The 27,400-nt window shown below is 19.9% G+C and overlaps 1 protein-coding gene across 1 annotated transcript; it reads left to right on the top strand.

The window, feature by feature from the left end:
* Window positions 1–2,953: 2,953 nt before the first annotated feature.
* PGAL8A_00119300 (E3 ubiquitin-protein ligase, putative) lies at window positions 2,954–26,893 on the top strand (the record flags this gene model as incomplete). Its single annotated transcript, XM_028674705.1, has 1 exon — window positions 2,954–26,893. One exon carries the CDS (start codon window positions 2,954–2,956, stop codon window positions 26,891–26,893), a length of 23,940 nt encoding a protein of 7,979 aa, XP_028526309.1.
* Window positions 26,894–27,400: the final 507 nt, after the last annotated feature.

Below are 27,400 nucleotides of genomic sequence, written 5' to 3'. Positions count from 1 at the left end.
TTTTTTTTTTTTTTTTTTTTTTTTTTTTTTTTTTTTGATGATCTATGTTTTTATTTAATTTTATGTCTTCTTTAAAAACTTTTCATGTATTGTTAATACTTACTTTTTTTTTTTTTTTTTATTTGTTATATGCTTTGTTTTAAATCGTAATAAAAAAAAAATAAAAATTAATTTGTAATATCTTATGTATTTATATTTGTATAAATATTATACAAGTTCTAATTGTTACAGTATATCAATTTTTTCAAAACATATTTATTATTTTACTAACATATTGTAATAAATGTAAAGCTGAAACATTTTTAAGATTAAAAATTATAATTTGAAAAAATATTCTATTCAATATTTATACATGTCTAATTATTACTTATTTTTTTTTCCCCCTAGAATTATTAAAATGATTTTCTATTTATAACATAATTCCATATAATTGTCATACTACAATTTTGTTTTATTTTAAAACTTTAAACATTTCTTTTTCATCCTAATATAAAATCATAAAATGGTATTTTCTTTTTCTTTTTTAGTTTAAAATACATATGTAAAATTTATTCACATAAAACAAATTTTTATACTCAAAAAATAAAAATAAAATTTATTTAATTCATCAATATTAAATTAATTCAATTCATTTACAAAAAAAAAAAAAAAAAAAAAAAAAAAAAACAAAAAAGTATATAAATAAACATTTCATTTTTAAATGATAAAATGTACAAAAGTTTTCATACATTAATAATTCAAAAAACAGGAAGTGTATTGTTGTATTTTAGTTGTTTTCTATTATTCAATGAAAAATAAAAAGTAATTTAGTTCTTTAAAATTTTATACATTTAATGACTACAATAATACATTTTTTTTTTTTTTTTTTTTTTTTTTTTTGTTTTGTTCTAATATTTTTTCTTTAGATAACTAAACTGAATAAAAACTTTATATATATTAAAAGTTAGTATTTTATTCTAAAATCCTTTTGAAAAATATTAAAAAAAAAAAAATTAATAAATAATATATAAACGTTCAATTATGTATATCTGCTGTTATAATACATTTATATGTATTTTTTTCAAGTGGTTTTTATAAGAATAATTTTTAAAAGTGAACATATATCTTAATTTTGCAAAAAATAATTACATATATATATTGATAATATATATTTAACAAAAAAGTATGTAATTCTTAAAAATAAAAAAAAGACTATAAAATATATGATTATGCATATAAAAGATGCTAACAATTAAAAATTTCATAATTTAAAAAAATATATTCAGACATGTATATTTCATTTTTTTAAAACATTTTATTATAATACCTATCAATAATTTCTTAAAGAAAAATAACAAATTTTAAAAATTTTATTATAATTCTGTATTGATTTTGAACATAAAACTAGGAATAAAAAAAAAAAAATGCATAGTTAAGAGTAGAAAATTTTAAGATTTAAAAAAAATATATTTTTTTTATATTTTCTTATTAAACTATTAAAATCTTATATATACTTCTACATTGTGTTAAATTCTTTAATGCTTAATAGAGTGCTTTATTTTACAGTCTTTTTTTATTATTTTATTTTTTTTTTTTTTTATTTCTATTTTCAGGTTATCATTTTAAATTATATCAATTTTTAAATGTTTTAGATTCATTTAATATACATATAGAGTAAAACTAAAAACCACTGCTTAAATGTAATTGCCTAAATTTTGGTGTTATATTTTTTTTATATATATTTAAGCATTTCTATATTTTAATAAATTTTTCACTTATTTTTTTTTTATTATATTGTAACTTCAAACTCTTGAATTACATTTTTCTTTTCTTGTTTCACTTTGTGTTATCTCTTCATATATTTTTTTTTTTTTTTTAAATATATAACAATATTTAGATAAATATTCTTAAATACTGCATTTAACTTTTTTTTTCTTTTTAACTCTATGATGAAACTACTTCATTAAAATTTATTGCTATTTTTATATTTTTAATGTTTTATAATTTTTTTTTTTCAATTTTGTTCTATTTTTTCTTTTTAAAAAGTAACATAAAATTCTTTATTTCTTATTGTTTTTTTTATATAATGCACACGTTAAAAAAAAAATTACAATTTTTCTTTAAATTTAAGATTTAAAACAAAAAGTATTTTTGCCATTTTAAATTCATAAAAGAAACAAATATTAAATGTCATATACTTAATTATATTATGTAAAAAAAAAAAAAAAAAAAAAAAAAATACAAATATATTTATCCTTATATTTGTAGTTTTCTTATTAATTTTATATATTTCTATAAAAATTATATTATATTAACTCTTCTAGTAATATATATGTAATATATCATTTATTTCTTTGTTAATCTACATATTTATGTACGTATTCATATATCTGTTATTTAATTAATTTGTATTTTTTTTTTTTTTTTTTTTTTTTTTTTTTTTTTTTTTTTTTTAAAAAAAAAATTTTTTTTTATATAATTTCATTTTTGTTTTTAAATTTTAATATAATGGATTTTTACTTTAAAAAAAAAAAAAAAATAAATAAATAAATTAAATTTTTTTTTTTATAATTCATATTATTTTAAAATATATATATATATACATTTATAAATTAAAAGAATTATATATTATATAATTTAATAAATCATTTAAACTTTACTCTTATTTTAAACTGTATATATGTATTTATATTTTAATATTTTAAAATGTTTTATTTATATAAATGTATTTCTATTAAATAAATATATGAAATAAATTTTATAATTTATATATGTATGTTCTTTATATAAAACTATATAATTTTATTTAATTAAAATTTCATGTATTAATTTATAGGATTTTTTTTTTTTTTTTTTCTTTTTACGTAAAATTATATTTCCTTTTTTCATAAAATTATGCCTTTTTTTTTTTTTTTTTTTTTTTTTTTAATATACATAATTGTTTTTTTTATTTTTATAAAATTATGAGTAAAAAATGAAAATTCAAATTCCAAAAGATGATAATTTTATATTAATGTTAGACAAGATATGTGAAGAAGAAAAATTTTTTATTCATATTTTATCAACATGTGATAATAAAAATTTATTAGATCATTTATTTCCTTTTGTTGATTGGATATGGTTAAAGTCAGATATAATTGCATGGGCCCCTGTACTAAATAGATTTGATGATTTGTTGCATAAATATATAATACATAATAAATTAAATAAAGAAGAAAAAAATATTAAAGATGTTTGTAAGTTAAATGAAAATTCGTTAAAAAAAGATTGTGAAACTGATAATAATAATAATAATAATAATAATAATAATAATATAAAAAAAATAGATAATGATGATCATAATAATAGTAATGATAATAATAATGATAAAAAATATGATATCAAAGAAAATAGTGATGATTCATTTATACCATCGGATTTATTAATTGAAGAAATATTGAGATTTACCTATTATATATTAGACAACTGTCTAAGTAAATCTAAATATAATTCTTTAGATCATTTATTAGTACTCCTTTGGAGTTTCAATCCCAAAATATCAATTTTATCTGCACAAATTTTAAATATATATTATTTATTTATTAAGAAAACAAAAAAAAATGAAAATAAAATAAACGAAATTGTAAATTTTCTATCGTCACTTATTAATATACCTGTGCCTAATTATCTTCATCCATATATCAATAATGATATAAGTAGAATAAACGATAATAATTACATTTCTGGTTTAGTATTATATTATTTGCATGATACATCTGATAAAAAATATATGAATAATATTTATTATAAAATTGAAAATAAACACTTTCTTGATTTAATTGATTATAATTTAGATTTAAACAAAATATATCTTAATATTGATGATAATGAAATACCATTTACTTCAATTTTTCCAAAACAAGTTAAATATAATGAAGCGAAAGAAGTTCTACAAAATGCTTTTGATACAATTGTGAAAAAATATAATATTTATGAAAAAAAATTGTTTGATTTAAGACATAAATTAAGAATCTATTTAGGATTAGTATGCCCTAAATATAGAAAAAAATTATTTAATTTGAGATACTTAATTATATCCGGTTCTCTATCAATTAATTCAATATTATATCCACAAATTATTGCTAGTAATAGTATATTTTTACAAGAACTTTTATATTTTTTAAAATATCATAAATATATTCATTTTAATACTTTACATATAATATTCGACCTATTAACAACAGCAATAGAATCACATTTGCATTATAAACTTGTTTCAGATATATTAGGTTTACGCTTACATAGTGGATTATTCATTAGCATTTTTAAATATTATTTAAATTATTTTTTATCCTCGTATTCTATACAAAAAGATATATGTCCATTACATATAATGAATGAATATAAAGAGGAAATCTATAGTATAAATTATATTAATGCTCATTATATTAAAACTCATTTAAATGAAAGTAGTTCTCTTACTAATAATAATAATGTAAATTATAAATGTAACAATAACAATATTATTAATAGTAACAATAATGATATTTTAGCTGAAGATAGTCAACTCAACTCATTGAATGAAGCCCCACAAAATGTAAATAGTAGAGGTAACAATATAGACAATATTTCATATGTATCACAAGTTGTTAATAATAATCAAATTGATTCCATTGAACAAAATGATACATCTTTTAATAATTCATATATACAAAATACATTACCATTGCCTCATAACGAAGTTAATCAAGCTAATTTAGGAAGTCATTCGAATGAAAATAATTTAGTTATTCCCTCTAATTTAATAAATGAGAAAACTCCTATGTCTTCTACTAATTTAATATCTATAGAAAATAATGGAAATAATCAAAATTTTAATTTAAATATTACTAATACTTTTGCATCAAATTTATCTAATGATGATGGTACAATAAGAAATAATGTATCATATCCTATAAATAATAGAGAAAATGAAAATGAACAAATAAATATTAGTCAGGTAAATATAAGAGATAATTCATATAATTTAAACAATCATGAACAAAATTATCAAAACAATAATAATGATAATATAAATAATACTAATAATGTTGATATAATAAATAATATTAATAATATAAATAATGTTAATACAACAAGCAATACAAATAATGCTAGTAATGATCAATCATTAAATGTTTTTGATAATATTCATAATGAAGGTAATATGAATATTGCTGATAATATCAATATTTTTGATTATATGAATAATACAGACGATATAAATAATGAAGATAATATTAACATTTTTGATTATATAAATAATGCTAATGATATTAATATTCGTAATAATAATATGATTAACAGTGAAGAAAATGAAAGAGTGGAAAATAAAGGTGAAATAAATTATGATAATTACATCAGTGAAGAAGTAATTATAAATAATATTAAAAATTGTAAGAAAAATAGTGAAAATGAATTTAAAAAAATGACAAAAAAATATTTTAAAGATTTTAGAAAAAAAAAAAAAAAAATATCTATGATGCTGCAGTTATTAACCTTATATCACACATGCATAATGGAACCTTGTCCTATTTTAACTATAGCTCAACAAAATACTTTGAAAAATTTTCCTTTTTATCTATTGGATAGTTATACACTTAATTTACCAATAGTTCATTTATTATTAAGAATAATGGAAACATTACTTGACTTTACTCCTAATTCATATTTTACAGTAAAAGATGAAGAGGAATTATATAAAATATTATTATCTCGCTTTCAATATGAAATTTTTATGATGTCAGATAGTTTTTATTATATGAATAGAAATGATTTTTTGAAATATTATTTTGAGCCATTTAATTATAGTGATTATGATGAACATTTTATTGAATCAAAAGAAGATATGGAGTTATATTTAAAAAAACGCAAGAATATTATTAATTCAATTAATGCTTCTGTACAGAATGGAAATATAAATGGATGTAATTACACAGAAATGAAATCCACTAATAATAATATAAACGATGACAATATAATTGTAAATAGAAATAACATAAGAAATAATGATGTGGATGCAAATAAAAACATAAACGAAGAGAAAAAAATTGTTCAAGATTACAATGAGAACACTATATTTTCTGCAAATGATACAAACTTAATAAAACTTTTTAATAAATATGATATGAACGCAGAGGTTACGGATGATATTCTTTTGAATAGATTCTCATTTTGGTTAAAATTACATATTTATGAAGAGAGAGTAAAAATAATTAAGATGATTTTAAAAGCCTTAAACTTAGCCTTGAAAGGTTATTCACCAACCGATACCTTACTTGATATATTCACGAATAATTATATTTCTGTTAAAATAATTAAGTATATTTTAAAAAATCCCCATAAATTTAGTTTATGCTTATATGGTTATATTCTAGGTTTTATATATGAACACATATATGAAGATCCAACTATTTTGTCTACATTATTAAAAGAAGGAATTTTAAATATTATGTTGCATAGTATTGTAGAAGAAAATTTAAAGGATGAAACAGTTTTAATATATGTTCCATCATTATTATCTTTAATGTTTATTCATAGCATTGGAAAATCTGCTATGAAAAAATTAAATTATACACCAATATATAACTTATTTCATTTTGTAATAAAAACAGACTATTTCTTTTTTGATAGATTTGGAGATATTGCAGTATCTATAGGTAATATTATTAACGAGTTAGAAAACTACGGGTTTGTGATGAAAGATTTCTTAACATTCCATGTAAAGTTATTGAAAAGATTATATGTGGAAGGATTAAATTTAGGATATTGGAAATGCTTAGATTATAATTATGTAGAAAAACATGTAGAATTATCTATTAAAAAAGTACATGATATACAGTTAAAAGATTTAAATATAGATAGATATAAATATAGGAGAGATAAATTTTTTTTAGATAGATTATCTATTATTTGTAGATGTATTTTATCATATATGAAAAGTTCATGGATAAAGACATTTATTAAGTTAAATGGTTTAAAATTTTTAATGGCATTTGCTAACTTAATAAGTTTACCACCAAATTATGTTCATATTTTCGAATATCACCCAATTTATACCTTTATTATGAAAATATATTTATATTCGTCCTTTAAGAATATATATAATCAATTTTTATTTCCTCTTTATAATTATAGTAATTTTATATTATATATACAATATATAAATTTAATACTAAAAAACACCTTTTATTTTGACTTAAGTGAAAATATAATAATAGCGAAAAAGTCAGTAATTCTAAAAAATAAGAGAAGTAATAATAAATATATAAATACAGATTTTTTTGCGGGACCATTTATTGATCGTAATAAGTTGCTCTTGTGCAATATAACGCAATTATTTAATATTTTATATTTTTTGATTTCTGCCTATTCTGATGCAAAAGGGTTATATGGAAATGAAGAAAAATTGTATGATTCACCAGAGCTATCAAATAGAAAAATTTTAGAAGTTTTTTCTGATGTGCTAGTAACAATTGAAAGTGTTTTTGATTTTTATTTTACTCTTTATTTTTATCAAACTAATGATTTAAATAATAACATCTTTTTACATTTAAAAGATAAAATTTGTGTACATGAGCATGTAAAGAGAACTATTAGAAACAATCAAAATAAATCAGATTATTTATTATATAACCTATTTGGTTCTACTCGTTCATTATATTGTTATTCAGTTAATAATAATTTATATGACTTGAATAATAAAGAAAATAAAATTCATTTTATATGCGATGAAGATAATATAGATGATTACAAATTAACTGATCACCTTAGTATGCTAGATAATGAAGACAGGGTTTATAAAACGATATATAAATATACTTTTTCTCAAGTTTTATCAGAATTTAACTCCTTTATTCATAAAAATATTAAAACTCCATCAGATATTTTAAGTAATAAAAAGAAAGAGAAATGTAAGTTCAAAAAATACTTTTCAAGTTCAGAAGATTCTGAAAAAAATATTGCTGTAAAGAAAGACAATATAATAGATGATAATGTTAAAAACTGTGGTAATGGTATATATAATGAATTAACTAATAATAGAATAAATGATAATAGCAATAATAATACATATAAAAATAAAACGAATGATAATAGTAACAATATAAATAATAATTATAACAGTAGCATAAATGAAATAAATGAAGATATTTTTCGTGATTCAAATATTTCTAAAATATATTCCTTATACAATAATAGATATGAAGAAAATAATAAATCAGAAAATGATAAAACAAATAATTTAAAATCAAGGAATTCCAATTATAATGATTATTATCTAGATGACAAAAATATTAATATGCATACAAGTTACCCGTATGAATCAAAATATGTTATGTGTGAAAGTTTACGATCATTGTTAGTAGTAATTAAAAAATTTTTTATTATGATTAATTTAGCATGTCACACTAGACAAATGAAAGTAAAAACTAGTCCAAATTATATTTTTTATAATGTTATACAACAAAAACATATTTTATGTATTATTAGATGTTTAACAAAATGCATGATGAATATCCCACTAGTTAGTAAACCCATACAAGAAAATTCTTGTATGGATGTAAATAATATTTACAGTATATTATCAGATAATATAACAGCAGAAAAAATTATATATTTAAATAAAGCTAATGAAAAGAAAAATAAAAATAATATTAATATATCAAAAAATAGTTTTAAGAATCATGCAAAAAAGATATCAAAAATAAATCCAAATATTACGCAACAAAATACCATGAAACAGAATTATAATAATGATTCTATTTTAGGAGATCAAAATATTACATATAATAATAACAATAATGATTCCATGAATAATGGTGAATATAAAAAGGTAGACAAAAATTACAATTTATACGATTATTCATATACACCATATATGAATTATCGTGTTGAAAAAATTGACAATTTTTATCCAGAAAGTTTTTATATGGAGGAGATATTATTTAAAAAATACAATTTTAACTTTTCTAGTATTTCTGTTTTACCGAATAAAAACATCTTAAACAATAAGGACACAAGTAAAGGAATAAATATAAATGAAAATTCATCTAACATTAATATATCAGAAAATGCTGATAGCAGCAATTTTTTTAATATGAATGTTAATAATTTAAATGATGTTAACGTAAATTGTTATAATGGAAATGATTTAAACACAATAAACAATATAAATTCTGTGAGTAGTTGTTTTAATAATAATTTGAATAAATATAATAAAAAATATATATGTGATAATACAGGAAATGTAAATGGAATAAGTGACTTGAATAAATCAGGAAACTCCAATAATAATAGCAACAACAACAAAACAGAAAGTAGTACTAAAGAATTGTTAAATGAAAGGAAATATATAAATGTTTTAATTCATATAGAAAACTACACTCCAATAAAAACCATAAAATACATTTCAGAGTTAATAAATATTTTACATAAGTTACTTTCTGATAATAAGTTAGAATTTATTAGTTATTTTTATTTTTTAGATTTATTATATAAAGTAGGAACATTTGATTTTATTTTTAATATGTTTAATTATGTAATGAGTGTATATATATCATTATTAGCGCTATATTATAAAAAAAAAAAAGAAAATAAGCAAAATATAAATTTCAAATATACTAACTATATTCCTATACATATAAGTAAAAATTACACCTGTACCAATACCTATTTTGTTCGTTATATTTTAAGATTAATGCAGTATTATTCTGATTATGATATAAATAGCATAAAAATTTATTTACAAATTACTGTTAAATCCATTAATGCTTTTTTAGATTTTTTCATCAGTTTAATAAATATAGGAAAATTTAATTTGATTTTATTTTGTTCTAAAATGTTGCATCCTCTTACAAGGATTCACAATAATTTTGAAAATAATAGTGAGAAAATGAAAGAAAATATAATTAATAAAGAAAACAACAAAAATATTACAGAGAATACTTTGAATAAAGAATTTGATTATACTTCAAATGAGAATGAAAGAATAGGAAATATAAATGGCGATGAAATTAATTATTTAAAAGATAAAAAAGTAAACAATGAAGTAAATAAAAGTACATATAATTTAAACAATTCTAAAGATAATGAGAGTAATAATACTATAAATAATGAAAAGAATAACATTAATGATGTAAATGTTGAAAAGAATTATGATACAAATAATATAATTGATGATAATAACAACAAAAAGAATATTTCTCAATTTTCTTCAGACAAATATGAAAAAAATAACAAAGGCAAAAACTTTTCTGATGATTGCAATAATAAACCTGAAAAAGAAAAAGAAGAAAAACAAAAAAATAAAAAAAATACATTTAGTTATAACAATAATTTTTTATTTTGCTTAGATTTCTTTGATATTATTAATACAATAAGATCAGTAAAATGTGAAATATCCAATAATGTATTTATGTGGTTAACGTATATTAACAGTACAAGTGTTAAAATTAATAATTTAGGAAAAAATAATATATATATAAATTTTAATAATAATATAATATATACCTTCTTAAAAATTATTTTGAAGTTTATTCATCATTCAACCGAAATAGAACCTAAAATTTTAGAATTCTGGATGAAAGAAAAATGTAAAGAAAAAAAAAGTATAGGAAATAAGGAAAAAGAAAAGGATGCATTTAATTATCCAAATGTAAATATAATGGAAGAATGGGGATTAATGGGATTTGATGAAAAAACTATTTATGATTGTTTAAATTATTCGGGAACGACAGATTTAGATTGTACGTTGAATTATTTAGATAAAGCTAAAGAAAAGGAATTATTTTTAAATTTGAACAAAGGAAAATCTTTATCCGAAAGGAAAAAAGAAAATAAAAAGTGTTATTACTCTGAATATGATGAATTTAGTAGTGAAGAAAATTCTAATATGATTAATAAGAAGACGAGTAATGAAATAAGAAGAAATGATAATGTTAACGAAAGTATAATTGAAAATGATAATGAAAAAAAGACAGTGGATAATAATAATAATAATAATAATAATAATAATAATAATAATTTAAATGATAAAGATCATTTTTATAAAGACGATAAAGATGTTCTAGAAAAATTTCCATTTATGTATGAAATTCTTAAAGAAGCAAAAGCAAAATCAACACATGCAAGAATTTATTATTATGAAACTATAATGGATCCCAATAGCAAAAGAAATATGATTTTTTATTTACAGTATTATTTAAAACTATTAAAAACAAATTTATTTCGTACATATGAAGAGAATAATACTATAAAAGAATTCTGGGATGAAGAAAAATATCTTTTATTAAAACAATACATTTATAAATATATTTTCAATATGCTTATAAATATAATGATTACTATCCCATATTATGAATTGTCCTTTATGAATTTATATTTGAGTTTTCTTGTTATTGATATAGATAAAAAAACTGTAAAATTGTTTTTAGATCAATATAAAAAAACAATACACGATAAAAATAGTAATAAAAGTAGAATATTTAATCATCAAGATGTAAAAATTATTATTTTATATTATTTTATTGAAAACATATCAAAAAAAATTAAGACTTTAAAAAATGACGAAAATTTTCCTATTGAACCTTTTTATCATTGTTATCATATATTTATGCACTTTAATAAAAGGAAAAATAAAAGCACAAAAAATGAAAACACTTATACAAAACTAGAAACAAAAAACAAAAATATAAATAAAAATAAATCATTGGAAAGTAGGAATATTGAAAATGTTTGTAATAATCACACTTCATCTTCAAATAATGTTACAAATACAACTACAAACAACAATAATAATACGAATAATAGTAATAATAATAATTTCATACATATGGAAAATGAAGCAGTAAATAGTAGAACAAATAATGACACTAATAATCCAAGTAACACTATTAACAACAATAATACAAATAATATGAACAATAGCAATAATCAAGATAGAAGAAATAATATGATAAATGATCTATTAGTTGATTATCAACTAAATAATTATGATACTAGTAATCATAGTGATGATAATACTACAGTGTTTTATCAAGGTAGTGATATTGTTGATGAAAAAAATTCAATTAAAAATAAAAAATTAAATAAAGAAATGAACAATGATCAAGAGATAGGTAATGAATTAAATGATGATAAAGAATCTTTATATGGTACAAAATATATTAAAGGTGATATGGATGTAATATATGAATCACAAAAAGATATGGAAATTTATTCATATCATTTCTGTTTATATATGTTATTTTTTACCTTATATAATATTATTCATAAATATAGCATAGCAAAAAATTTAATTCTTCATATAGATAGAAATATTCTCGATTATTGCATTTTTTTTATACAAAAATTTAATATTACTTACTTAAAAGAGGTAGAAAATAATGTTAATTATTATTTAACACAAGAAAAAAGTAAAAATGTTTCCAATGGAAATCAAAAGAAAAATGAAGGTCTATTAGATACACATGGAGGATGTTATAGTAATAGCAACATTAAAACTCGTGTAAATGATAATGACTCTTTAAAAAGAAACCAGGAAAAAAATAAAAGAAAAAGGAAATATAACAAAATATTGCCATCAAGTAAGACAAATTCCAATAATCCTGAACAGTTTGATATAAATTCGGAAAATTTTGAAAATTTTTTTCCACATGCAAATGAACAGAATTTAAATATCATGAAGGAAGATACTCATTTGGAAAATGAAAGTATTCAAAATTATAATACTCATAATATTGTAACACAAAACAATGATGATCAAAGTTGTAGTAATAACGACAATAATAACTTAAGTAATATAAATAACATAATAAATACAGATAATATAAATAACAAAAATTTAGAAAATAATTTAAAGCATGATTTACTAAATAATACAAATAAAAAAAGAAAAACTAACATAATATATAATAAGGGTTTAGTAATTAATAAAAGTATCGAAACTCATAATTTACTTATTCCATATTGGAATTTGGCTGATATAGATAATTCAGAAAATGTACAAAAAACAACAAATAATTTATATATAGAAAATGATGAGAATAAATATATTGCTCTTTACTCGAAACCACCCTGTTTTTATGCACCATTATTTATGTGTTTACATAAAATTATTATTAACTATTCTTTATATAATTTTAATGATAAAAATAAAAAAATAATAAAAAAACAAAAAGAGGAAAAGATAACCGAAGAAAAAAATACAAATTTTTCAAAAATAGAAAAAAATAGCATATCAAATAAAATTAATATTAATAAAATGGAAAAATGCTATAATCAAAATGATAAAAAAAATGTCACCAATCAAAACTTTTATGAAACATCTATTGAAAATATAAGATATATGTCATCAGAAAAACAACATAATATAATAAAAATATGCATTGACACCTTATATTATTTTAAAGGTTATAATTCTCATTTATGTTTAAGTATTTTACAAATTATTGAATATTTAACAACCACATATAATAATGTTATATTTTTTATATCTTATTCTCCCCCAAATATATATAAAAATTTTAAAAAGCTGTTTCAAATAGAAGAGAAAAAAAAAAATAATCAAAAATTTATAGAAAATAAAAATTATTCTTCAAAATGTGATAAATTATTTATAAAAGAGAATATTGTAAATTTCAACCCATGCAAAAATAATATTAATGAAAAAATAAATAATGATGAAAATGATCATAATAATGTTGATGATATAAATAGTATGAAAGATACAAGTACCTTTACTAACTATATTGATGGAAGAAATAAAGAACGTTCAAATTGTTCAGAACCCAGATTATCATATTTTGATTTAAATGACTTAATACTAAATAATATGAGTAGAAATAGTTTAGGTATTCTTTTAACTATATCTAAACAAGCAAAATTTAAAGATATGCTGATAATAATTATAAATATATTAATTCAATGTTTCACAGATAATTATGTGATTGCTAATAGAATTGAGTACAGTATAAAAACTTATTTTCAATATCATGGTATTCCTGTCAAATGTTTTATGAGAAAAGATGATTTAAAATCGATTGAAAATAAAAATTTTTCAAATGCATTAGGTGTGTCATTAAACGATTTAAATGAAGCACTTTACCCATTTATTTTTAAAAATCCACAAATTTATGAAGACGTTTTAAGTTGCTTGTGTTTTTTTCCAAACTTAAAATATGTTAAAAAGAATAAAGATGATTTAGAAAGTTTAAATATTAATTCAAATATGTTTAATATGCAAAAAAGTAAAAATTCAAATGATTTTAAATCATCATTAAATACCGAGAAAACTGAAATGAATGACGAAGTAAACATAGAGCAGAAAGAAAGTATGAACATAAACAAAGTGAATAATAACAATAGTATTTTGAAAATTATAAAAACAGAAAAACAAAAAAAAAATAAAGAAAATGAGAATAATCATAATAACACAATAAAAATTACATTAAATGGAGAAACAGGCAAGCAATTTGATGTATCAAACACAAATAAAAATAATTCTATATTTCATTTAAATAAAAAAAAAATAAAATCTCTGAAAGATATAAATGAAAATAATAACAATAGTATTATTATTAATAAACAGAATAAATATTACTTAAATTTCTTACCATTACCAGAAAATATAAAATCTATATATATGCTATCTGAAACAGCAAATAGTACAAAATATTTAAAAAAATATCAAATTAAAAATAATTTTTATAATTTCTATATATTGGCGATCTTGTTTGATTTTTTAAATTTGTTTACTATTATTCAGAGCAAAACAAGATTAATTAAACTAAATGAAAAAGAAGAAAGGATTAAATTTAATAAAAAATTAATGGAAATATATGGAAATGATGCAGATTTTGAAAATGATTTAGAATATAAAGTTATGTATCCTTTTGCTTTAACTGCTGATAATATGTTATTTATTGTTAATTTGATTTTAAAAACATTTAAGCATTTAATTGTATATCTAATTAAAATTCCTTCATCTTTTAATCATAAAATTATAAAAACATTTTTTCAAAAGGATTATGATATACATAATTTTAAAGGTGAAATGTTATATAATGATAATTTTTTTTCATGCCATATGGATAATATAAATAAGGAAAATAAGGTAAGTAATAATTTCTTTCTTTCTAATAATAATGTACCTAGCAAAAATAAAAATATTAATGAAATTGTTTGGAACCATAACATATCTAATAATAATAATAATAATAATCCAATCAATAGTAACAATGATGATTTAAATGTTTTTTTTTCAAAAAATGAAGATATATTGAAAAATTCATCAAATGAAAACAAAACATCTCAAAACAATACACAAGTATCAAGTATTATAAATAGGTTAATAAGAAATGATTCTTTAAATACTCATAATTATAAGCAAATTTCGGAATATTATTTACAAAATTATATGGATTACTATCCACTTTTTAATTTATCGAATTTTACTTTTAGAAGTTGTTTATTCCCATTTATATATGAAAAGAAATATATAACAGATATTCATAATATGGATTTAATAAACTATGTATCCAACATTAATAATTCAAATAACATAGTTTTTACTCCCTTTTTAATCTTTTTATTTAAAAGAATATTACCACAATTTATTTGTCTTAGTCATCCATTATTATATAGCTCATTCACAAAGAAAAATATGAAAAAAAACTTTAAAAATATTGATAATTATAATTCTTCGTTAAGTAATTCTGAATCAAAAAATTTTATATATGTTAAGCATATTCTTAACTTTATTCAATTAATTTTTGATATACATAATTCTAGTTACTATGTGCACAAAAAAGTTGTATTAGAAATAATTCATTTATTAAAAATTTACTCAAGTTTTCAAAAAAAAAAAGATTCCATTAACAAAAATGAGAAAAACTTGGAAAATGTATTTTCTAATGTAATAGATGTTTTTTCGTATGCAGTTAGTTCATTGTTGTATAAATTAGTTAATGAACAAAATATTGAAGTTGAAAAAAATTGCATACTTGAAGAAAAGCAAATATTAAATACCTCAAAAAATATCTCTAAGGATATAGGTTCTAATAAAAAAGGGGAAAACAATTCAGAGGAAAATACACAAAATAATAAGAATATTAAATATAATAATAATAGTGATAGCAATAATAATAATGATGATAACAATAATAATAATAATAATGATGATAATGATAATGATAATAATAATAATGATCAAAATAATAATAATGATGATAATAATAATAATAATAATAACAACAATAATAATAATAACAACAATAATAATAATAACAACAATAATAATAACAACAATAATAATAATAATAATAATAACAATAATAATAATAACAATAGTAATAATAATAACAATAATAATAATAATAACAATAATAATAATAATAACAATAGTAATAATAATAACAATAATAATAATAATAACAATAATAATAATAATAATAACAATAATAATAATAATAACAATAATAATAATAATAATAATAATGATCAAAATAATAATAATAATGATGATAATGATAATAATGATGATAATGATGATAATAATAATAATGACGATGATGACGATAATATTATAAATAGTAATGATAAAAATAATATAAAGGATTATAACAATAGTAGTAGTAATAATAAGGATAATGATATTAATGATGACGAAGAAAAGGGAGAAAAAAAAGATGAAAATAACAAAACATTTTTATATAGTAGAGAACATTTAATCTTATTTCGCCATTCTTTATGTAATTTGTTAAACAAGTTAGATTATACAAAAGAAGACTTTGCTAATGTAGCTACCTCCATCATTAGATGTTTATCGGTTTTAACATCAGCACCAATTTTAGGATACCCTATAAAGACAAAGAATAACAAATTATGTATGATGAGATTAAATAAATTAAATGAAAAAAAGAATAAAAAAATTAGAAAAATAAAAAGAAATAAAAGAAGAAAAAATATTTCATATGTCACCTTTTTAAATCCATCCTATGTTCGTTTTAGATCGGATTCAAGTAATAATAATTCTGAATGCTCAGATATCCCTTATTCTGTTGATTCAGTTATATCATACGAAGAGCATTTTATCTTTAATAATGATGATACTGATGATGATGATGATGATGATGATATTCGTTATGAGTATGAAGAAGAAATGGACGATGATTATATGGATGAAGATGAAAATGAGGAGATATTTAACGAGCAAGATTATTATGAACAAAGGAATAGCAATTTAAATGAAGACCTAAATGCTGAACAAAATAACGAAAGTTCCCATATTGGTGGTAATAATGAAATAGAAACAAATGATCATGATGAAGAGGAAGAGGAGGAGGAGGAAGAAGAAGAAGAAATTGATGAAGAAGAAATTGATGAAGAAGAAGAGGAAGAGGAAGAAGAAGAAGAGGAAGAAGAAGAAGAAGAAATTGATGAAGACGGAGAAGATGAAGTGGAAGAAGATGAAATAGATGAAGAGGATGAAATAGATGAAGATGATGAGGATATAGAAGATGAGGATATTGAAGATGAAGATATTGAAGATGACTTAGATGAAGATGAAGAAGCACTAGATGAAGAAGAATATGATGAAATTGAAATAGATGAAGATAATACAAGAGAAAGAAATAGCAATGAGAATGATAATAATAGAGGTTTACATGTTCATGCATATTTAGTACAGGACAGAAATGTAATAGATGAAGATCAAATATATGATAATTCAAATAATTTATTATTACCACATGAAGTTGATGAAAATGAAGAAAATTTATCAAATGTAGGTGATAATAATAACAACATAGTTTCTCGATTAGATTTAGGATCAGATAGTAGTAATGACTTGGATGTGCAAAGTACTCATAGGATTAGAGAAATGGATGAAACGGAAGACTACGATGATGATGATGATGACGAAGATGATGATGAAGATGAAGATGATGATGAAGATGAAGATGATGAAGATGATGATGAAGATGAAGATGAAGATGAAGAAGAGGAAGAAGAAGAAGAAGAAGAAGAAATTGATGGAAACAATAGCTGTTTTAGTATTAATCAGAATAATGATAATGGAAGAACAAATAATAATAACGAAGATTTAATGGATACCGAAATTAATATTAACAATTCTTTATTAAATTGTAATGAAAATCAGCATGAAATTTTAGATACTCTACAAGAAGAAGATGGTGTTTATAATATTAATGACGATTTAGATGAATATAATGATGATTATATAGATGATTGTGAAAATAGTAATAGAAATAATATCAATTTCAATAATGACAATAATGAAGTAGAAAATGTAAATAATGATGATATATTAAATGGAATTAATGATACAAATTTATTAATTAATAATAATATAGAAGAAAATAATAAAACTAATAATGAAGGTGGTAATAATTTTTTTACTAGCGAAAATAATGCAACTGAGGATAATTTAAATAGCAGTGTTAATGATAATATTATGCATACCAAAAACATCCCTCTTTTAAATTCTTCATCAAACATTGAGAAAAATATAAATAGTACTGATAATTCAAATATTATGATTAATTCTGAAACATTAACACAAAACAACATTATTAATAATAATTTAACAAATAATTTAAATAATTTTAATGAAAATAATATTAGAAAAAATGACTTATATAATAATGATGATGATAATAATAATAATAATAATAATATTTTTAATAATATAAATAATAATAATGATTTAATTCAAAATAATAACATTAACAATATAATTGATGAACAAACTTGTACTTCAAATAATGAACAAAAAAGTAAAACAATTGAAAATAATTTTTTAAATAAAACTAACAAAAAGGAAAATGGCAAAGAGGATAGTAAAATGATTGAAGAAAATTTCAAGATTAATAAAGAAAGTAGCTATCAAAAAAATAAAGAAATTGATTTACATAATGAAAACACAATTAATAAAAATATATGTGTAAATGATAACAATGAGGAAAATATAAAAAATATAACTAACATTGAAGATGTTGGAAATAATGAAAATATATCAATAAGTAATAGAATTAATTCTTCACAAAGATTATTAGATCTTGCAAATATAAATGAAAATGATATTGGTTTAATTGATTTATATTATCACTTTTATAGTTCTTATAACGGAAATGCAGATTCTTTAATTAACGAAAATAATAGTTTATTATATTTAAATGAGGCAGCAAGAATTAATACAGAGTCTACAAAAAAAGAAAACAATCTTTTGAGTAACAATAATGTAGAAAAAACGAATGATGAAAATATAAATAGTGAAAATGTAATAGAACAAAGATTAATAGAAAATAATAATAGCAATAATAATAACTCAAGGGAAGTAAATAATATACCAACTAATTCTAATATACTGACATTAATGAATCAATTTTGTTCTAATTTATTAACCAATGATAGGGGAAGAAATGAAAACAGAAACAATAATATTGAATTAACAAATGTATCTGATTCAGTGAGAAATAATAATATTCCAAATAATAGCAATGATTTTAATATAAATGAAAATGCAACTAATGAAAATGATCCGTATGACAATGCTGTGAACGAAAATAATTGTACTTTTTATCATATTAATTTTGATAGAATAAATAATATTCCCATGCAACCTATTTCTAATAATTCTTCTAACTCTAGAGCTAACATTGTAAACATGAACGTTAATCATCCAAATGTTAATCTAAGAAATTTATATAATAATATTAGAAATTATAATATAAGTGAAAATAATACTAGCACTAATAGAAATTCATATTTTCCGTCATATATTATAAGGAGTAATATAAATGAAACAACTAGAGATGGAACATGTTCTAATAACAATAATAACAACAGTGAAGAAGTAAATAATGAAAATAGCTATTCTTATTTAAATGAAATTCAAAATATTACTAATAATTCTAGCTGTAACTCACATAATCGTAATAATAATAATAATAATGATAGAAATATATCTGATTTGAATGCGGATACGAATAATGTAAAGAATAAAAATGTAAAGAATGAAAAAAAAGAAAATTTAAATAAAAAAGATTCAAAGAATGAAGAAAAATTCATTTTGGTTGATACAGTATTGGATAATGATAAAAAATTAAAAAGTAGTATTTGCAATATGATGTATAGCAAATTATGTAAAACTATTCCTAAAGTTCACATAAATCTACCAATTGAAAACTTGATTGAAGAAAAAAATAAAATAATCCAAAATATGCGAAAACAAATAAAAGAAAAAGAAAAAAATGAAAATGAAAAACATGAAGAAAACAAAAAGATTAATGAAAATGAAAATTTATCAGAAATTGCTAAAAATGAAGACAAATTAACCAATGACAATTTAGAAGACAATAAAAAAGATGATGATTCAAAACACAAAACTAAATTAACTGATGAAATTGTTATAAACGAAAATAATTCCATTAATATTACAAATATGAAACCTCAATCGCAAAATGATGAAATTGAAAATGTGCAAACAGACGTAAATAATAATCAAAATAATAATTTGCAAGAAAACTTAAATGAAGCCAATTTATGTGAAGAAAATATTGATGAAAATAATGTGAACAATAATGAACAAAATATAGAAAACGAAGATTATAAAAATATAAATTATGAAGAACTGTTTGATAATGTTCTTAAAAATGAATCTCTTCTTATAATATGTTGTTCATTGGGAATTAATGAAAATCAATTTTTACAACTTCTAAATGTCGATAGATCTTTTCTCATTGAACTACCAAATAATTTAATAGACGAAATTATAATTCAACATTTAAAGAATATTACATTAGTAGCTGTAAATGAAAAGGCACAAGAAAATATAAAAAATAAGAAAAACATATCTATTGAAATGTATAAAAATTATCTAAAATTTAAAGAATTTAAAAAAATACAACAAAATGTGTCAAATGAATACAGTAATGAATTAAATACGAACATAGAAACAATTCTAACTAATAATACAAACAATATCTTACCCGAAAATTTAGACAATAATCGACATAACATAAACTCTACTGAAGACATTATTTATGTTGAAAATACTGCTAATGAAGAAGGAAACTTAAATATAGAATATAATGCAAATATAGAAAATAATATGAATACTACAGAAATAGTTAATAATGAAAATGTAAATGTAGAAAACATAACAAACAATGAAAATATTAGTAATGTTGAAAATATTGCTAATATTGAAAATATAACAAATAATGAAAATATATCAAATAATGAAAACATAACAAATAATGAAAATAGTACAAATAATGAAAATATAACAAATAATGAAAATATAACAAATAATGAAAATATAACAAATAATGAAAATATAACAAATAATGAAAACATAACAAATAATGAAAATAGTACAAATCTAGATGAAAAGGAAAAAAATCTTCATATTTATAATAGTATAAAAAAAAGTTACTTAGAAGCATTACCATCTAGTGTAAGATCTGAAGTTAAAAAAAGAATTATAGGGAACAAAAATCAAAGAAATGAATTACAAGATGAAACAAATATCTCTTTCATAGATTCTTTAACACCTGAATTAAGAAGGGATGTATTATCTACCGCAAGTATAAGATTTATAAGAACACTGACTGAAGAAATGATAGAAGAAGCAAGGAATTTAAGATTAGTAATTTTGAATAGTCGTTCTAATAATTTAAATATAAGTAATAGGAATAGACAAAATAATACAAATAATGATATCATAAATTCAAGTAGTAGTGTGAGAAATAATAATAATAATAATAATAATAACACCACACCAAGTACTAATTTAAACACAGATAATTCAAATATTGCTAGTAGAATAAATAATATAAGAAATGATATCCAAGAGAGAATTACAAATAATGTTTTACGAAATGCTTCAAACAATTTAAGTAATAATAATAATATAAATAATAATGATATTAATAATAATGTTACAATAAATAATAATAATAATAGAAACCCAAGAAATAGTAGAACATTAAGTACAACCAATAGAAATAATATTAATAGTAGACGTCGTTTGAATATTCCTTTAAGAAATACTCTTAATAATATGCAACGAAATAATTTTATTAGAATAACTTATAATGAAAATAATAATCCAATTATAATGATAAATACAGGTCATGAAAATTATGATAGTCTTACCGTCTCTCGTTTTCTTGATCATTTTTTAGGTAGCAGATCAGTTAGTACAACTAATCCAAATTTACATTTAGATGATAGTAATAATTCTAATAATACTACTAACAACAATCTTAATAATAATAATAGTAACAACAATAACAATAATAATGAATCAAGATTGTATTTTAATAATGAAAATAGAAATAGTAGTAACATTGATCATAATTACCATGTAATGAATGATGAAAAATCTTTAGAGAAAGAAGAAGATATATCATTAAGTAAGTATTTAAAAAATTTATTTCCATCTATGAATAAATTAGATTCGGATACTTCTAAAATTGCATCTCTGTATGTATGCTTAGAAGAAGCTGTATCTTCTCAGGCTTTAATTGATATATGTAGGTTATTATTTTTGAAAAAAGAAATAAATAAAAAAATAATGTTTACATTATTTTGTAATTTAATTTGTTCCTATCAGAAAACCAAATTTTATACACTTCAGTTATTTATGAATATTTTATGGTCAGCATCTGTTGATTTACATGGAAAAAAGAATAACCCTTCTTTTATTGCATTAAACGCTATAAATTTTCCACCTAAAATGTTATATCATAATGTTAATAAAAAAAATTATGGTTTGTTTTCAGATAATTATATAACAACAGCATCAGTATCAGCAGAGAGAGTTTTAGAACAAGTGCAATCATTACTAATTACTATTCCACATATTACTACTTTTTTTTCAACTTTATTAATTCATCCGTCTTACTTTATACCTAAAGATATTGAACAAAAATTAAAAAGAAAAAAAGAAAAAAATGAAGAGAAAAAAAACATCAATAAAACAAAAGAAGAGAAAGAAGAAAAATTAAGAAATGAAGAGAGAGAAAAGGAGGAGGAAGAAAATGAAAAAGAATTAGAAGAAAAATATAACGATGATGAAGCAGTTATTTTACAATATGAGTTAAAAAGAAAAAGATTGAAAATGGATCAAAAATCTATTTTTCATTTGCATAATAAAAATTTTGACAAAAAAGTGGATAAAACAAAGAATGAATATCCTATAAATATATTATTCAAGTTACTAAATTCTTCATTATATTTAACATCTAAAAAATTAATGAGTCATTTGTTATCTGTTATATACAATCTTTTAATTAACTGTGGAAAAAAAATTCATAACTATGCAAATTTCACCAGATGGGTATATGCTGAAAACTTAAAAGAAATTTTAAATGATGAAAATATATACAAAGATGATGATATGAGAAATGAGGATGATATCAATAGCATATCATTATTAAATAGCAGTTCTGTTGAACAGAGTTCATCCATTAATAAAGAAAATGGTGGCAAAAATAAAGATAAGAAACAAAAATATAAATTGAAAGAATTTAATCATACATCAAAAATTAATAGAGATTTATTATTAAATATAAGAAACTTAAAATATAATGAAACAGAAAAAAATGATTCAACTTCAAAACCATATTATTTATTGGAAGTTATATCAATGGATGCTTTAAGCAATTTAAGTAAACTTATATGTAATTATAAAACAAATTTTTTATGGATAAATAGTAATAATAATAATAGTAATAATGCAAATAATAACAATTTAGAACAAGTTCATAAACAAGATATTTCTTCACTTACACAAATAATGGTGATGTTTTTTTCACATTATAAATTAAAAGAATTAATTATTCAAACCTTAAAATATCATACTCACGTATTAATAAAGAGAATAATTTATGATTTAAGAAAAATTGTTCATTCAATCCATAGTAAGACTTTTAATGTTTATTCTGTTGATCATTCAGATAGTTTAGAACAAAAACTAATAGCGTTCTATAGAGTAATTACCATTTTATTTAATGCACCTTCTCTAATAGAAAATTTAACAAATAAATTTGAGTTAACCAAAAATGGAATATCAGAAGAAGTTAATAATTTGAAGAACACAGATGCAGATGCAGATGTAGATGTTGAGACTAGTGTTTTATTAAATGATAATATAGATAATGATAATAATAAAAATAATGATATAAATAATAATAACATAAGTAATGAGGTCAATGATACATGTAAAGAAAATGTGAATAAAGAAAAAAATAACATTAATAATAAAAATGATGTATCTAATAAAGATAAAGGCATTTCAAACTGTAATAATGAAAAAAAGAGCAAAAAAGTAAATGAAGAAACAAAATTTGATATATGCGCTAGTTTTTTTCTCTCCATTAATATTGATTGTTTATGGGAAGAATTTAATAAAACAATGCAAGTTATAAATAACTCTTTAATTGATAAAAATTACAAATTTAAATGTAACAACAAAAGAAATGGAATTATAAGTATCGCAAAAAATGATAAAGAAAATGATTTAGGAAATGAAATTTCACAAAATTGTATTAATAATATATATTCAGGAAAACCAAATGTTTCTCTTTTTGATTCAGGATCCTCATCACATGATCCCTCAGATTCTGATTGTCATCTAAGTAATAATATACAAAGTAATATGCAAATAAATATGAGAAATAATACAGAAAATAGACATGATAGTAATAATAATGAAGAAAAAAAAAAAGAAAATGATGACGAGCCGCCTCCAACTATTTTAAATTATTTATTGCCTTTAATGGAAGCTTATCTATTTATAGAAGAAGTTATTTTAGTTTCGCAGTATAAATTAAAAAAATTCAAAGATTTAGAAAAAAAAGTAGCAAATTTAAATATTGAAAGTATAAAAATTAACGAAAAATTGGCATATGATGATAGTCCCTTTTATATAAATATATATGATAAAAAAAAAAAACGTTATACTAATGAAATATACGATTCAATTAAAAACAAAGTTTTAAAAACAAGTAATTATACATATTTAAATAAAATAAAAAGGAAAAAAGAAGCAAACTTAGTAGGAGATGAAGAAGAAGATCAGCAATATAAAAAGAAAGAAATTGGTAGTGACCAATTAAAAATAGAGAAGGAAAATGATATAAAAGAATCTGAAAAAAATAAAAATGAAGATACAAACAAAAAAGATAAATTTTTAACAGAAAAAGGAACCTTTTTTAATAATGTAGAAAAATACTTTATTAATAAATTTAAAAAGAAAAAAACCAACGATGAAAACAATAATAATGAAGAAGAAATAAATAAAAATAAAAGAGAAGAAATGGGTTATTTTGAGGATGATACGAGAAAAGAAAATAGAAATATAAAAAAATCTCCAGATTTTGAAAAATTTTACGATGCAAATGAGACTATTAAAGAAATAATTAATGATAAATGTAAAACATATAATGATTTAAATATCAATTATCTAGAGGAAAATGCAAAAATAAATAAAGACTTTTATCACATGGAGGAATATGAAGATGCAAAAGAAAAAGAAGAAGAAGAAGATGAATATATACAAATAAAATTAGAAGACAATGAAGGAACAATAAATAGTAGACATAAAAAGTTAATAAAATTTGTTTATATAAATAGAAGAGTTATTAATAGTTTGATAAAGCAAACTCCAATATTACTACATCATAATTTTAAATCATTGATAAAATTAACATCTTCTTGTATTAATTTTGAAAATAAAAGGCACTATTTGAGGAAAAAATTAAAATATTTAAAATCAGGAATAAGAAGTGAGCCAATACGATTAAATATAAGAAGAGAAAAAGTTTTTACAGATTCCTATTACCAATTAAGGAATAAATCAGGTAATGACTTAAAAGGAAAACTAATAGTAACTTTTAAAAATGAAGAAGGAGTAGATGCAGGTGGATTAACTAGAGAATGGTATTCTATTTTAGCTAAAGAAATTTTTAATCCAAATTATGCTTTATTTTGTAGAGAAGGAAAAAAAAGTGAATTTAATCATCCAAATCCCTTATCATATATTAATCCTGATCATTTACATTTTTTTAAATTTGTTGGAAAATTTATCGCAAAAGCAATATATGATGGACAAGTAATAGATGCATATTTTTGTAGATCATTTTATAAACATATGTTAGGAAGGAAAATTTTGCCTGCAGATGCAGAATCTGTAGATCCTGAATTTTATAACAGTTTAATTAAAATATCAGAATATAAATTAGAAGATTTGAATTTAGAAATAAACTTTAGTACAGAAATTGATGAATTTGGAAAAACAAAAATTATTGATTTAATCCCAAATGGTAGAAACATCCCTGTAACTGATGAAAATAAACATAAATATATTGAATTATTATGTGAATTAAAAGTCACTAATAGTATAAAGGAACAATTAGAAGCATTTATGGATGGCTTTAAAGAATTAATTCAACCAAAATTAATATCAATTTTTGACGACAAAGAACTGGAACTACTTATAAGTGGTATACCAACAATAGATCTGAATGATTTAAAAGAAAATGTAGAATATCATAATTATACACCCAATTCTATTCAAATAATTTGGCTATGGGAGGTTTTACAAGAATTTGATGAAAATAAAAAAGCATCATTTTTACAGTTTGTTACTGGTACAAGTAGAGTACCTTTAGGTGGATTTAAAAATTTAATGGGAATGAGAGGAGCTCAAAAAATGATCATTTATAGAGCTTATGGAGAAGATAGACTACCAACTGCTCACACCTGTTTTAACCAACTTGATTTACCTGAATATTCATCAAAAGAATTGTTAAGAAGTAAACTAATTAGAGCTATTATGGAAGGAAAAGAAGGATTTGGTTTTATATAAAAGTCTAAAAAAAATGTTGAAAGAAAAAAATGAATATACATTTAATATTTATATTTTAATTAAATATTTGAACCATAATCTTCAATTTTTATTTGACAGATATGTGTATATATAAAGCATTGAATTATTCTTTTTTATATATATACTTAAAATTTATAATATTTTTTTTCTTTAATTTTATATATTTTTCTTTTTTTTTTTTTTTATTTTTAATTATTGCATGATGCAAATTTTATTAACCCAAAAAATTTTATTGAAACAAAAGAAAAAAAATTAAATAAATAAAAAATATAAAAATAAATAAATAAATAAATAAATATATATATATATATATAGCTATATAATAATATTTTAAACTATGTGTTAAGGTGTTTTTTTAATCCTCAAGGAGAATTAACTCCTTATATTGCATTTCTTTTACTAATTTTTTATTTTTAAAAATGTTAAGAATACACCTTATTGATTAATATCATATATATATTTTTGTTCTTGTATTAAATAAGTTCT

This window comes from Plasmodium gallinaceum (assembly GCF_900005855.1).
Source record: "Plasmodium gallinaceum strain 8A genome assembly, contig: PGAL8A_v1_63, whole genome shotgun sequence".
NCBI classification, from domain to species: domain Eukaryota; phylum Apicomplexa; class Aconoidasida; order Haemosporida; family Plasmodiidae; genus Plasmodium; species Plasmodium gallinaceum.
This window is presented reverse-complemented; position numbering and strand designations above follow the sequence as displayed.